At 43.0% G+C, this 16110-nt stretch overlaps 1 protein-coding gene across 1 annotated transcript in view; it reads left to right on the top strand.

Moving 5' to 3' along the window:
* The window catches only part of Snx25 (sorting nexin 25), a 109942-nt gene that overhangs the window by 76925 nt on the left and 16907 nt on the right, over positions 1–16110 (top strand). The window contains exons 7-11 of the mRNA XM_036166310.1: positions 1626–1807; positions 6529–6660; positions 8202–8471; positions 9843–10004; positions 14534–14665. Of these exons, the coding sequence (XP_036022203.1) occupies positions 1626–1807; positions 6529–6660; positions 8202–8471; positions 9843–10004; positions 14534–14665 (878 nt within the window). The remainder of the gene's footprint in view (positions 1–1625; positions 1808–6528; positions 6661–8201; positions 8472–9842; positions 10005–14533; positions 14666–16110) is intronic.

Raw genomic sequence — 16110 nt, 5'->3', positions numbered from 1 at the left:
AGGAGTGAAAGGTTAGGAAGAGAAGTTGAGGCTTGGCACTGAGTGGCAAGCTCAGATCCCCCGAAGAGAACTCTAGGAGAGGCTATTAGTGCAAGGGTAGCCCAGACATAGCAGGAGACCCCAGCAGTTTGGAGATACCAGGACCCATGGGATGACCACCAAGACAGCAGCGGCCCTGAAGTGGAGCTGGTCTGAGCCTAAGCCACAGGGTGTGTACTGTGGCTGGTAGGCCCAAGAGGTGGAGCTAGCTGCCAAGCCCTCTAGGGCCCGGAGGATCCTGTGTGGGTCAGCTTACTGTCGAATTTTGTCTTTGCTTTGATTGCCTGTGCCCGTGCCCCATTTCTTCCCTCTTGGAGTAAGACATAATTTAACTTACTTTTGATTTGACAGGAATCTACAGTTAAGTGACTGAACTTTTAAAACAATTTTGGAATTTTACAGAGAGACCCTGGTGTTTTAGAGCAACTGTGGATATTTTAGAGAGATTTTAGATTTTTAGAGAGATTTTTAATATTTTAAGGAGACTTTGGGCTTTGTAAGTATTTGAATTTATAAAGACTTAGACTTTAAGGTTTAAAATATATTTGATATGGTGATACTGATATTCATGTAAGATCTTGAGGATGAACCGGAAAGGAAAGGTATGGCTTACTGGGGACGTGAAAGTGTAAGATGACTAAACCCGTTCCTCCCCAGCTTGCTTTCCGTCCTAGTGTTCAGTCACAGTAGTAGAAACCACCTAACTAAGACAGCAGACTTCTTTAAAAGCCTTGCGGTGCTCTTGATTGAAGAGTCAAGTTCTTCCCCGCGTTTTCACCTGCCTACTTCGGAGTCCTTTGGACCTGAGCCCCATTTGCATCTGCTCTGCAGGGCCCTAGAGCTCTCTTCTTTCCTGGCCCAGGGTTCTCGCTTCCGGTCTTGCGAGTCCTTCAGCCTGCCACAGTCTATTAATTATCCATGTTTGCATGAATATAATTCCTTATGAAAGCCCAGGCTAGACTTTGGCCAAAGCGTTTGAGGGTGTCTGTATTTCCCTTCTGCCCACATTACACTGTTAACTGTTCATACCATCTCTGTTTCTTTTCCTTGGTAGACTCTAGAATGCTCCATGAGGCAAAACAACTGGTCTTGACTCTGGGAAGTTAAGCCAGTGTCTGACAGACACACAGTGAACACTCAGTACATGCCTATAAGTGAATGTGCGTAAGTGTCCATACACAGATATTACATATTCATATGCTCACAAGTCAACTCCTGAGTGTGTATAGAGAGGTTCTGTGAACATTTACACTTGAGTAAGGTTTCTAAATGGTTGGGTTTGGATCTGGGAACCCATTCGTGTTTCTGATGAATTCTCATCTGTTGAATTTTCTCCCTTTGTTTAATATATAGCACATTAAAGCTGGGCGTGGTGACGCACGCCCTTAATCTCAGCACTCAGGAGGCAGAGGCAGGTGGGTTTCTGTGCCAGCCTGGGCTTCAGAGCAAGGTCCAGGCCAGTCAGAGCTACATAGTGAAATCCTTCCTCGAAAGTAAAATTAAATAAAATTAAAAAAAAAAGATTAAAATGCAGCCCACCAGACACTGTTGTGTCTCCTGACCGATCGCTCTCCCTCTTCTTCAAGGTAAGGAGTCAGCTGCCATGAAAACTGATCTCTTGAGGGCCCGGAACATGAAAAGGTACATTAACCAGCTGACTGTGGCAAAGAAGCAGTGTGAGAAGAGAATCCGAATCCTGGGAGGGCCTGCCTATGACCAGCAAGAGGACGGGGCCCTGGAGGAAGGGGAAGGGCCTCAGAGCCAAAAGGTAGGACCTGTAGGTTCTTTGACGTTATCAGTTCGTTATAAACAGTGTGAGTGCACGCACATTCTTCTACCACTTCTGTGTTTAAGACATGTTTCATTGCTACAGGCTCGTGTTGTTGGTTTCATGAGTAAACAGCTAGTTACCGGGTGTCCTTGAGTTCTGGAAATGGCAGTTGATGGTAGGCAGTGTATGTATCTGTGCATGTGTGCACAAGCCTGTGTATGTGTGCACAAGCCTGTGTATGTGTGCATATGCCTGTATATGTGTGCATAAGCCTGTGTATGTGTGCATATGCCTGTGTATGTGTGCACAAGCCTGTGTATGTGTGCACATGCCTGTGTATGTGTGCACAAGCCTGTGTATGTATGTGTGCACATGCCTGTGTGTGTGCACAAGCCTGTGTATGTGTGCACATGCCTGTGTGTGTGTGCACAAGCCTGTGTATGTGTGCACATGCCTGTGTGTGTGCACAAGCCTGTGTATGTGTGCATATGCCTGTGTATGTGTGCACAAGCCTGTGTATGTGTGCATATGCCTGTGTGTGTGTGCACATGCCTGTGTATGTGTGCACAAGCCTGTGTGTGTGTGCATATGCCTGTGTATGTGTGCACATGCCTGTGTATGTGTGCATATGCCTGTGTATGTGTGCACAAGCCTGTGTATGTGTGCATATGCCTGTGTGTGTTTGCACATGCCTGTGTATATATTTTCCACCCTTCTTTTCTCTACTCACCTCCACTTCAAGAGAAACATTTCCTGATTGCAGGACCTAAATCAAAGTCAAAATCCATTATCAACTAAATAAAAAGTATCACCTAGGAAGGAAAGACTATTTCATTTAACTCTAGCCGAATTGCTAGGAGCTGTCTTCTTGATATTTAGATAATGAGGTGGTATATTTGATTATCTTGCCCAAAGCCACAGAGATAGGATGAGGCAGAACTAGATAAAGACCCAGATGTGGTTGACTCACCAAAGCCAGTGCTTTCTGATTAAATCATAATGTGGTGGCGTTTCTGTCATGCCTTGGACTCTCTGCATGTGGTGATTAACTCCTGTAGAGCACAGGGACACTTTCTAGCCCCGGTTTAGGAACTATTCTAAGTGCAGGGACCACACTTGTCTTCTAAGACCTGGAACAGTTTGGATGGAGGAGACTGCCAAAGTGTGTCCCAAGGAGCATGAGGAACAGGGCTTCGTGACAAATGAAAATCCCTTGTCAGATGCTGGCCACAAAGAAAACATGAATATAGTTTAGCCTGGCTACAGCCTCTACCTTGTCCCGACTCTGACTTTCAGATTTAGTCTCTACCATGTGTGTCTAGCTTTGAGTCAGGAGGGACCTATCTGGTAATCCCCCTGCCTCCCTCCTCTACAACTAGCTTTTACCTTTGTCTCCGTCCTGGTTTGGTCTTCGTTGGGGAGTTCCATCCTATCAGGCCAGAGTTCTGTAGCGTCTTACATGGGTGGCACTGGGCAGCCTCAAGGAGTCCCTGTTGACGGCAGTGCCCACACTGTAGTCTGTTTGTGAACAAATGTGCCTCCTGATATTCTGCCTTCTAACGCAAAGCGGAAGCTGTGCCGTGCTCAGCGTTGGAGAAGGTAGGCCTGACAGATTGAATTTCGCCTTCTTTCCCTCAGTTTATCTCCTCTCAATGTCTACCCCGATTCATCATGGAGAAGGGGTTCATCTTTTTGTCCTTTCGTTATATTAATTAATTCACTCATTCAGTAGACTCTCACTGAGGGTCACTGTCTCTTGGTTATTGAACTAGAATGAGGAATAGGAAGACCCCTACTTGCAAAGAATCCCTTAGGAAAACTGAATGTGATTTCAGTGCAAGTTGCCTTATGGTGCCTACAAGAAGACAGTCCAAATCTTGCTGCATTTTACATTCACTCTTTCTAAATAGGAAAGGAGAAATGCACTTATAACATGAGTGCATCCATATAGTCAAAGCGTCCCGTCACATGTCCGTCCGTCCGTCCGTCCGTCCATGGGTGTCCCCCCCCCCCTCTGTCATAAGGCTGGAAGACTCAGCTAACACTGTACAGCCTCAGCCTCAGTGGTAGCTCAGCCTGCTGGAGTTAAAGCTGGTTTGTTTTGAGCTGTTCTAATATCTTCATAAATGGATGGAACACTTTTGCTGTAACCTAATCCCAATCTGATCAAGAAGAATTACTGCCAAGTTTACTTCAAAATATTCTCTTTTCAATTAGATGAGCCATCCAGGTAAAAGAAAGAGATTGGCCGGGTGGTGGTGGCGCATGCCTGTAATCCCAGCACTCGGGAGGCAGAGGCGGGCGGATCTCTGTGAGTTCGAGTCCAGCCTGGTCTACAGAGTGAGTTCCAGGACAGTCAGGGCTATGCAGAGAAACCATGTCTTGAACCCCCGGCTCCTCCAAAAAGAAAGAAAGATTGCCTATATGTAAAAGACTAGGAATTTTATGTTACTTATAAGAATACTCTAGGCCTAGATCATATCACTGGTGATGTCTATGAAGCCTTAAAGTGTGTGTGTGTGTGTGTGTGTGTGTGTGTGTGTGTGTGTGTGTGTGTAAAAGATATTAAAAAAATCTTCAAAGGTTTTTCATATACCAATATCTATTTTCTCGAAAACTGGTTCAGTCTCCTGCTTAGTTCCTGATGCTCACTGTGATTCATAACAGCTATTATGAATCTCCGTGAAGTAGTGACATCATCTTCATCCCTCAGATCTAAACTGAGTGACAGGGTAGAAGAAGCTCACAGGACTGGAAAGCGTTCATTGCCACATGAAAACTAATCTTCATCTTGTTCTGTTCAAGGGCCTCTCCCCTCCCCTGCCTCATACACATACAAGTGGTCCCCAATGGGAAGACTGAAGGGTTCAGAAAAAAAAAAAAGAGGAGAGAAAATGAAAATATCTGAAGCGTGGACATCATGCTTTTGGCTAGTTTGCACATCAGTGTATTTGATCCAAGGGTAAATCAAAATGAACACTATTGGATGTGGTCTAGGACTCTACACGAGTGTGAAAACTGGTTCCCTGGTCCTTCTGTTGCTAGGATAGTTGTTGACTTGTCTTTCCACAGCCAAAGTTGATCCAGATTCCTTTCATCTTCCTTGGAGCATGCAGAGGAAGATTCATACTTCACAGTGCTTCCCTGGTAGGGCTTAGGAAAAGTAAAAATGGGTGTTAGCATATCCCAGAATTACTGAACTACCACAATTCAAATGGTCTGCAATAGTTGTGCTGACTAACAGCTTTTGTGGAAAACTGGTTCTGTTGCTGGTGTAGGTGTACATGACAAAAAGATGTAAAGTAGATGTTAAAACAAAACACAAAAGAGAAAAAACTTAGTTGAATGATTCAGTAGTACAAAATTGGTGTTTTTTAAATATTTTCATTTTGAATATTCAGTGAGTAATTTCCTTTCATTAGTTTTCAGAAATTGCTTTTAAGAAACATGTCCTCCTTTCTGCCTACAGTACAGACTAAATAAGGGCAGCTGAGGGAAGGGTGGAGTGTGCATTGACATTTTGCATGTGATTTTAGAAATATGTTAATGGTGATTCAGAATATTTGCACATCATGTTAATTTTTAAGAATTTCAAAATAAAAGTTTCTAATTGTACTTGAGTTCCACCTATTAAATTTAAATTTTGTTTCTGATTTAGACTAAGGATATAGGTCTTAAGTGCCTTCTAAATGAATCTGTGGCATTTTCCTCATTGAGTCATCAGTCACTATGGGGGTCCTCTGCTTCTTCCTGTGACAGCAGTCCCCATTCATGGTTGTTCTTACTGTGTCTTCAGATATCCAGTGTTCTCTTTTCCTGTGAACGTGAGAAATGCCAAGGGTGGCAGAACTGACTTGGTAACCCAGACAGCAGAATTTTAGGGGCCAATTAAAATAGTATTTACATAAGATTTGTTAGTGCCCGTGGTGCTGTGAACAGTCAGGATATACATCCATCTGTTTTTCCTCAGCCGTATGAAATGATAGTAAGCAGATGCCGCCTCAGTCTGTAAACATTTCTCTTCGGTTGTTTATTGTTTTTAGCATCGAATGTCCCATCAGAACAAAAGTTGTTATCTGTGTCCTGATATCAAGTAGGTGTCAAATAAATGTTTATTGAATAACTAAATGTTTAGTATAAAATCAGTGATTTTTGAATATATGCATTTTGAATGTTTAGGAATCTGAATTTAAAATTTAGAAACCTGAGAGCTATTTCATCTTATCAGGTATATTACCTTAGATTGTTTATGAAAATGCATTTTTCTCTGAGTGTAGAAGTTAATTCATGGAAGTTAAAAGCAGACTGGTATATGAAATTTTGTCTCTAGAAAAATCTTTCTGTCTTAGGGTTTCTATTGCTGTGAAAAGATACTATGACCATGGCAACTCTTATAAGGAAACTTTTAGTTGGGACTGGCTTACAGTTCAGAGGTTCAGTCCACTATTGTCATGGCAGGAAGCATGGTGGTATGCAGGCACACGTGGTGCTGGAGAGGTAGCTGAGAGTTCTGTATCCAGATCCACAGGCAGCAGGAAGACAGAATGACACTGTGCCTGATTTGAGCTTCTGAGAACTCAAAGCCCACTTCCAGTGACACACTTCCTCCAGCAAGGCCACGCCTACTCCAATAAGGCCACGCCTCCTATTAGTGCCCCTCCCTAAGGGCCTGTGGGGCCATTTGCATTCAAACACACTTTCTTATATTTTCTTAATAGATTCTTCAGTTTGAAGATATTATGACCAATCCTTTCTACCGAGAGCGCTTTGGAACATACATGGAACGGATGGACAAGCAGACTCTGATTGGCTTTTGGGAGTCTGTGGAACACCTGAAAAATGCGAACAAGGTAGTGTGCTTATGCTTTAAGGAATATTAATCATTAGCTAATGAAAGCTTGCATTTAGGCAATATATCACCAACTCAGTGATGCTTTAAGATAAGTCTGTCTATCTGTCTGTCTATATTCTGTTTGTTTGTTTGTTTGTTTGTTTTAGACAGAGTTTTTCTGTGTAGTCTTGGCTATCCTGGAATTCTCTTTGTAGACCAGGCTGGTCTTGGACTTTCAGAGATCCACCTGCCTCTGCTTCCCAAGTGCTTGCATTAAAGGCATGCACTACCATGCCTGGCTCAGGATAAATATATATTAAAGGAGCATTTTACATCATTCTATTTCAGCCCATTATGGCAAATAAAATTGCACTATATTTTTATAGAAGGTGCTTTTGATTGAATAGTCAAGGGGGACATTTACAAGTGTACCAAGAGGTTAGATTTCATCATTTTAATGAACTACAAAACTATGTCTCTGTCCATGTTGCTCTTACAAAAGACAAGGTAGGCCTTATCAGTCACCTGGGCCTCATAAGCTTGCTCTATCATCACGTGTATTTCATTACCATAGCAATTCTCCTGATTTTTAGTCTTTCTAATTGTGATGTACACTTTTTACATTAGTTTTTTCCCCCTTTCATTTCACATAAAATATGATTGAACAAAGGAACACAAACATTTTTTGTTTCAAATGCATTTCAGAGCAAAGAACCCAATAGATTATGCATTGTAGTTAGTAAGTTCTCAATACATATTTTAGAATTAAAGAATGTCTGTACATTCTTTGTATAGGTAAATATATCTAAGTCACATGTATATCATATATATCGTATTAGCATATAGCATTTGAGTGATTCATTAACATAAGTGCAAAGAGCATTTAATTTCATTTGCATATGAATATTGCTAGACTAGAAAACCAAATTAAGTACCTGATATATCACACATTGAACTAAGCAGCTAAATTTAGTCTTGCGGTATTTTAAAATCTCAGGACTGCTATTCATTGCTGATTCACCAGGTATAAATTACCTTCTGTTACTCAATATAATCACTAGCCTTGACTCCGGGTGACTTTTGGCCGCTCTCAAAAGAACATTGTGCAGAGTAATCTAAAGAGTTTTCCCAGACTACTGGCAATAATTGGAAGTTTGTCAATGAAATAAAAGCATGATAGCTTCCTGAAAGGGGCTGTGGTTTGGTCTGCCAGCTGGATGAATGAGTCATGTTGGTTGTTTCTGTCTTACTTTAGTTCCTAAGTCACATCTTGTTGACGTTGAGGATCTGTTGCGACAGGAGAACCAGTCTTTTCCTTAGCTTATTGTAACAGCTCCCTGTAAGTGGTCACCTTAGAGAAGTGCTGGTTTTCTTTCACAGTCTGGTACTTGCCCTGGACCTGGATGTGAATACCGAAGGCTAAGACCCCGAGTTTACAGTTCCAGGGTACAGCTAGGTACTGTCCTTCTAGCTCTAGCATGTAGGGAATTGAGGGGGAAATACTTCTCTCAGAGACAACGTTTCTTACCTTTCTCTCTCTTCATCTTCCTGTCTTTTCAGAGTGAAATCCCACAATTAGTTGGTGAAATTTATCAGAATTTCTTTGTGGAAAGCAAAGAAATACCCGTGGAAAAGTCACTCTACAAAGAAATCCAGCAGTGTCTCGTAGGAAACAAAGGTATTGAGGTGTTCCGCAGAGTCCAGGCAGATGTGTACGAGGTGCTGAGGGACAGGTATTACCCGTCGTTCATTGTCAGTGACCTGTGCGAGAAGCTGATGGTCAGAGAGGACAAGCCTGACTCCCAGCAGGCTTCCGACAAGGAGGAATTGGTGAGCTACCTTTGCCTCTTACTCTGTGGTAGACACTTCCCTTGTTAGGGCCAAATGCCTGCCACAAGGTTAAGGGAAGGAAGGTGGGAAGTAACTGAATGTACAGAAGTGTCGCTGCATGATAGAATTTGCTTTTGTTCATATGAGCAGAGAGAGAGCTGTCCCCCAGCAGACACAGTGGCCAGAGCTACCTCAGCGAGTTGTTCCTGTGCACCTAGACAAATTATAATTGACTATATATAACATCCTCCACACGTGCGTGGCATTGCTTCTTATGAAAGACTAAATACTCACTTGAGGGAGGACGAGGTGTAGAATTTTGTCATAATGTATTTATTTACGCATGATAATTAAGAACATCTGAAAATGAAAACAGCTTGTTTTTCTGGAATTAGTGATACTTTCATTTAATTGAATTTGCTGTTTGCTACAATTCATTAAAAATCTTAAAGAAACAATGTGGGGGAAAGTTAAGGAGAAAAGACTGGAAGAGAAGCCTGAGTGGTTCCCTGTAGTGTCCACAGATGGAAACTAAGTGATCTGTTTGACACCCAAGGCCTCCCAAATCACATTGCAAATGCTGTTTACCTGTAAAGTATATGTTGGTTTGCATAATACATTTTCAAGAGCAATACTGAACGAATTGCACACTGAAATGCTTCTAGCAGTCCAGATTTGAGCATTTTTCAATTCATTTTCTTCATACAACATATTTTGATCATGGTTTCCCTCTCCCCCAGCTCCTCCTAGATCTTTCCAACCTCCCCACATACAACTTTAATTTTATGGTGTCAGTGTCTCCCTACCACCCCGACCCAAACAATAACAAAAAGCGAGGGGAAAAAAAAAAAACACAAACGAAAATCAAAACAAACAGGCAGCAGACCAATAAGACCAAAAAAAAAAAAAAAAAAACCAAAACAAAACAAAATAAAAAACCCACAAAAATGCCATGGGGTTTGTTAAATATGGGCATTTTATTTAAAGTATGGCATAATGCTGTTGGAAGACTGGGAGGGTGACCACCTGCAGAGGTGGAAGAGAACATTCCAGTTGCAGGGATGGCAGGCACTTGAGTTGCTGCCCTTGCCCCTCCCCGTCCCAGGGCTGGGAATTGATCCATGGGGTTCTGCTCCCATTCGGGCCGTTAGATATTTTCCTTTTCATGCGTTCCGAACAGCTACTACGTTGGCTCCGAATGTTCAGTTCTTCTCTTTGCTGGGGAAGGTAAAAGCACTCTCAAGGTTCTCCTGCAGTCTTCTCCCTTCACGGGAATCCTGGGAATCCCATATTTGGGGACAGGATTATGCTGTGGGCGAGCCGTGATCTTCTATCATTCTAAGACATGCTGGCTTACGGTTTTCCCTGCAGGGTTCTGGGAGTGAGGCTGGTGAGGAAGCCCTGGAAAGCACCAGTGGGATTAGTGATCAAGCCAGCTTCGGTGTAAACAAACTTCGAGAGCTAAGTGAGAAACTTGAATATAAAAGGCAAGCTCTAAGTTCTATTCAAAATGCACCAAAACCTGATAAGAAGGTAACTGTCTTGCTTTCAAGGTTGTCTCTGAAAGTTTGTCATCTGTGATAAATAGTGGTTTCCCGGTTATGCTGAAAACTGTCAGCTTCCTTAAGAATGGTGGCCAGAAGCAGGTTCCGTTGTCAGGTTGTGCTTTCACAACCCAGGTGGAGAGCCTCACAGAACCATGAAAACAGTGGTTCGCTAAAAACCGAGAGGGTTGAATGTTTGAAATGTGAGATATTTCCCTTTTCACTGCAATTCTGAACACCCATTATGCTGGTCCCAAAGAATTTGATTCTTCTCTTTGCTGGAGAAGGGGGAAGGCATTATTAATGTTTTTCTGCAGAATTCTAGGACTGGAGAGATGGATCAGCAGTAAGGAGCATTTGCCACTCTTGCAGAGGACCTGGGTTCAATTTCCAGCACCCATATGGCAGCTCACAACTGTCTGTAACCCTAGTTCCAAGGGATCTGATACCCTCATCTCTCCTCTGCAGGTACCAGGCACACAGACAATGTACAGACAGACACACATGCAGGCAAACACGCGTACATGGAAAATAAAATAAATATGTCTTTGAAAACTAACTTGAAAAGATAAACAACTGGGGGCTGGAGAGATGACCCCGTGGGTAAGAGCACTTGTTGCTCTTGCAGAGAATCCAGGTTTGGTTCCCAGAACCCACATGGCAGCTAACAACCATCTTTAACTCCAGTTCCAGAGGATTCAGTGCCCTCTCTGGCCCCTGTGGGCATTGCATGCATGTGATGCACAGACATGCTGCCAACGAAACACCCAGATACATAAAATAAAAAGAAATACTGTTTTTTAAAAGTGTAAACAATGGGGATAGGTTTGGCCTTGTAGGTAAGGTGCTTACTGTGCAAGTGTGAAAACCTGAGTTTGGACTCTCACATGCATGTAGAAGCCAGGCATGGTGCAGTAAGAGGCAGGGGCAGTACTGATGAGACAGATAGGCAGATCCTAGGAGCCTGATGACCAGGCAGTGTGCCCCGAATGATGAACATCGGGTCCTCAAAGTTAGGTGGGGAGTGGTTGACGAAGACACCTGAGTGTACACATGAGCGCGCGCGCGCGCGCACACACACACACACACACACACACACACACACACACACACACGCCACACACTCTTCTAAATGCAAAGAGCAGCTCACAGATTGGTCCTGTTCTTGCTTTGTTTTTATGTGCCTTTGGAATCCAACAAGGTTTCTAAAGTATAGATGTAGTTGTTCTTCTACATGAGTCTCCTCCAGCTTTTCCTGAATGTGTTGAGGAAAGCAACTTTTAGTAAAACAATTTTAATGAATCACGTTGGGTTTCCATTGCTAGTACTTCTTTAATACTTCTTTTATGACTTCAAATGATTTTTATAATAGAGTATTTCGGAAACAATATTATAAGAAAACCAAAGTGATAGAAGCATTTTACCAGCCTACAGTCAGAATATTAATTCATATTAATTCATTCACAATCCAGTCAGTGTTCAGTTAGAGCAGTGGGCTTTGAGGAGACACTGGAGGAAGGCTGCAGGAGTCTAGCCCATTAGTGTGTTACTTTCCTAGCGTTGTGAGGGAGAAAGGAAACATCTACCAGGTTTATTGCCCCTCAACATAGAGCCGTTCCCAGTTAGTACATAAGGGACAGGGAGGGCCCTGTAGTTTGCCCATGACATCGTTGACATGATAAACAGAATCAGCTGGCACAGTGGAGAATCAGTCTGCAGTGTGGCATGTTCCTCCAGAACAGCTGTATTTATTCTGGATTTACCTTGTTTTAAATTAAGATGTGTCTTCTAGGAAGCCACGTGAAAGATGAGTTGGAGAGTGTCCAGTGAATTATTTTCTCTTTGGGTCATTGTTTGGCTGAGAGACATTCTTCAGCCTTTCTTGAAAGAATTTCTAATAATCGTAGCCTAAGCCTTCTGAGCCATAATTACATGACGGGATTCTCAAGCCATTTGGAGGCTTCAGTGTTATGATGGTTTAATTTGAACACTAATCTCTGATCCCAGTGTGGGCAGTCCTTGTTTCCTGTTAATCGAATTGTCCTTGGGCTATGCAGGGAGCCCTCCACTTCTGACAGTTATGCTCAGGCCTCCAGGAGGAGGCTCATCCGCCTTTTAAGTCATTTGGGTTGGAAAATATAAAATACGTAAAAAGTATGTCTAAGAGTCACGTTTTTATTTACTTATTTATTTGCTTATTTATTTGTTTTTAAAGATTGATGTTGAAAAGACTGGCAATCTAGCAATTAACAGATACCCAGAAAATCCTTACCAGGATGTTTTTTTTTTCCTGAGTTAAATGTGAATCTGCATTTCCTTGCATGTAATAGTGTTCTCCTCAGTCAGAGCTTGGCTCAACACTTTCAGATCTCTAAAGCAACAGTATCATTGGCTGTAGCATGTAGCGTTAGCCCAGGTTTTACTTTATTTCTGTAGAGAAATTCTCCTTCTGTCACAAAGTGTAGGTTGTTACCTGGAGTGAATCATCAACAGGGAGGAGTCCTCACAGAAGCTAAGAGTAAACGCATGGGACTGTGTTGATCACTGAACAGCCAGGAAAACAGGGAGCTGGCAAGAGGGCTCAGTCAGTAGTGTTTGCGACAAAAGCGTGAGGACCTAGGTTCAAATCCCCAGTCCCCATGTAAAAAGCCTAGCGTGACAGTGCAGATGGGTGTGTCCTCAGAGCTCTCCACACTTGCCTACAAAATCGGTGCAGCTGTCTGCCCCCAGCCCTCCAGAATCACACATGCTAACTCTGAAAAGAAAAGGCAGGGCTGGGGATTTAGCTCAGTGGTAGAGCGCTTGCCCAAGCGCAAGGCCCTGGGTTCAGTCCTCAGCTCTGGGGGAAAAACAAAAAACAAAAATAAAAAAGGCAGGGCCTGTGGATGGTAACTTTGAGGTCAGGGGTGTCAACACGGGTTCTTCTTGTAGCCTTCTGAGGTGGTAAGCCCTGAGGGCTTTTCAGAGGAGCTGCTGCTGTCTGTAAACTGCAAGCTTACACAAGCCTATGGTGTGTCTTAGGAAAGATGTGACATCCAAGGAAAGGGCAAGCATAGCATTTAAGACGCAATCGGTGTGTTTTGTGTATCCACCCTTCCTCCAGTAGACATGGCTTCTTTTACCGTTGCTGTCACAGGTAATGCCGCTGTGAACATTGGCATTGAGAAATCACTTCAGGATCCCGTTTCCAGTGCCTTTAGATACATACCCAGAAGTACACTTGCGGGGCTCTCCGGTGACTCCGGTTTTCATTTTTGGAAGAACAACCGTGCATTTTCAGCTTTTGTACCATTTTCCAACACAGAAGGGTTCTAATCCCTGCCCTTTATTTCCCTTTCTTCTCTTTATGTTTGATAGAGGGGACCCCATTAATTTTGACTTGCCTTTCCCCACTTGTTCATGTCACTGGCCAGGTTTTCATGTGCCTATTAGCCATTCATGTATTTTCCTTGAAAACAATGTGTGTGTAAGTCCTTTCCCCATCTAAATTAGTGGGGTTCTTGTTGTTGTTGTTGGTTTTTTTGGTGTTGGTACTGAATTTCAGACGTCCCATTTATGTTCCTACCATTGATGCTTTATCAACTATGTTCTGTGTAAGTATTCTCTCCCATGCTGTGGCATCTCACTGTTTTGATCCAGTTCCTTGATACGCATTTTTGGGGGAAGAAATTGAAGAAGTCCTTTTGTTCTCTTGTTGCCTGTGCCTTTGGTGTCACGCCAAGAAACTGTAGGAAAACCTCGCAGCTTTCGACACTGCCCTGTTTTCCTCGGGTTTTATGTTATAGTTATGCTTTTGTCTCGGGTCCGTTCTTAGCCACTAGTTGGGGCCCACCCCCATTCTTTTGCATGGGGTTCTCCAGTTTTCTAGTATCATTTGTTGCCAGTCTCCTGGCCCCTTATTGAAAATCAGATGACCACATGTTTTGTTTGTTTGTGGAGCCGAGGATCGAACCCAGGGCCTTGCGCTTGCTAGGCAAGCACTCTCCCACTGAGCTAAATCCCCAACCCCATGACCACATGTTTTGTGCACTGTAGTTTAATGAGTTTGGATGGCAGGAAGTGTGAGTACTCTTCCTTATTTTTCAAAATTTTTTTGGGTTGGGGGCATTTCTTGAGACCCCATATAAACTTAGGGATGAATATGTGTATTTCTGCCATTGAGATTATGATAGTGATTGCATTATATGTGTGGGCTGCCCTGGGTGATGTTGCTGTTATTGCAACAATATTAAGTCTTCCAGGTCGTGAACTTAGGATCTCTTTACAAATATTTGTCATTTTTAATCATTTTATTGGTGTTTTATAGTTTTCTTTATAGAACTCTTTCATTTCCTTGGCTAATACCTGAGAAGCTATTTTTTTCAGGTGCTGTTTTAAGTGAAACTGGTCCTATTTTGGGTCATTCATCATTGGCATGTGGAAGCACAGCCGTTTGTGTTGGCTTTGCATGCTGCTTCTCTGCTGATTGCAGAGCCTTTGAGCTATTCTTGTAACTCCCAGGTTGTTTTTCTGTGGTAGATTATTTCCAAATTGAAGGATGAAATACTCGTAATAGAGAAAGAATGCGCAGATCTTCAGCTACACATGGCAAGAACGGATTGGTGGTGTGAGAACCTGGGCCTGTGGAAAGCGACCATCACCAGTGCAGAGGTATCACCGCCGCCACTGCTGCTGCTTTTGCTGCTGCTGCTGCTGCTGCTGCTGCTGCTGCTCTGTATAAACCATAGTTTTCCCAGAGAATTAAGACTGAAGGTCAAACACCATGCTCATTCTTTAGCCCGCTGTGTCCACTATCGATCTTCCCTCTGTTATCTCTCTGGTGTGCTGTGCCTGAGTGGAAACCGTCCAACACTTCACGGTGTGGATCTCATCCCACTCCTCCTTAGCCAGAGTTGCTTTTGTTCAATGACTTGTAAGCAGTCTTGAGAAAGAACAGTTAATGCTCTCTCGCATTACTAATTTATTTTTTTCTGTTGTGATGGTTGTAAAATGCAAAATGTTTCTAGGAAGTTAGACTAAAAAATGAAAAATGTAAATAAGTTTTATTGTTCCATTTTGTTCAGTTAGATCTCAGAAACTCTAAGATCTTTAGTAATGAATGCTTTTCCTCTTGATTATTTGGTTTTTTTCAAGAGTTTTGAAGTATATACTTTATCCCTTCTCTTACCCATTTGTCTTGTTAGTCTGTGTTGTATAAAATAAGATTTCATTATGCTCTTTTCATACACATATGTAATATACTTTACTTGTTTTCACTCCCTTAGCTTTCTCCTTCCCTGCTCTATCCCTCATTTGACTATAAAATAACTTCCATTAGGAGGAAGGAGCTCCTAGGCATTCACTGTATGGTTACTGCTGATGTCCTTCCCTGAGTCAGGGGGAAGCTGGAGGGAACTAGTCATACCACCATGCTCCACCCAACAGCAAGGTTGTGAGTGCGCACAGTGGCACAATGGCATCCATGTTTTGTTTCAATTGTTCTTATTATTGTTCTTACTCACTCTTCTCTCTGCAGCTTGACAGGCTGGGTGTGAGAGAGCTTAAAATTCACCTAGATATGGTGTTTTACCTCTCGATATGGCAAACATGAAGCATGTTCTCCATTTGCTGCTCTGAAAGCTGGGTGTGAAGGTTCATCAGGTGCCCAAGGGCACTTGTGAGCACTCCCATTAAGCCAGGCTGTGGGGCAGAGGATTAGGGAATGCTGTGCTCTACCATGCAGTACCGTTTTTTCTAAAAATGTACCCATTGATAACTGTGGATGGAATTTTCGTTTGCATGGGAGTGTAGGAATGTGATGGACCCAGAAGGTAGTGCCTGTGGGAGGAGGGCCTTCTCAGATGTTGATAGAGCTGCTTGGGCATGCAGACAGTGGAGAGAGGAGGGGCAGCCCCTCAGGAGGCGCCTTCCTCACAGGCACAGGGCCCTAATAGCCAGTCATTATTCAGGTGTTGGCTGTGGTACCACGGTCACTGAAAAGATAAGGGAAGTAGAAACAGGAAGTCCCATGTAAGATGGCTAGACTTCAGCCAGACTTCTCTGCCTTTGGATCCCGCCTGGCTCACGTACTGGATCTGTGGAAAGTTGACTACTCT

Source organism: Onychomys torridus, chromosome 17 (genome assembly GCF_903995425.1).
Source record: "Onychomys torridus chromosome 17, mOncTor1.1, whole genome shotgun sequence".
In the NCBI taxonomy this organism is placed as follows: domain Eukaryota; kingdom Metazoa; phylum Chordata; class Mammalia; order Rodentia; family Cricetidae; genus Onychomys; species Onychomys torridus.
Note: the sequence above shows the minus strand (reverse complement) of the source record. Positions and strands in the feature narration are given on the sequence as shown.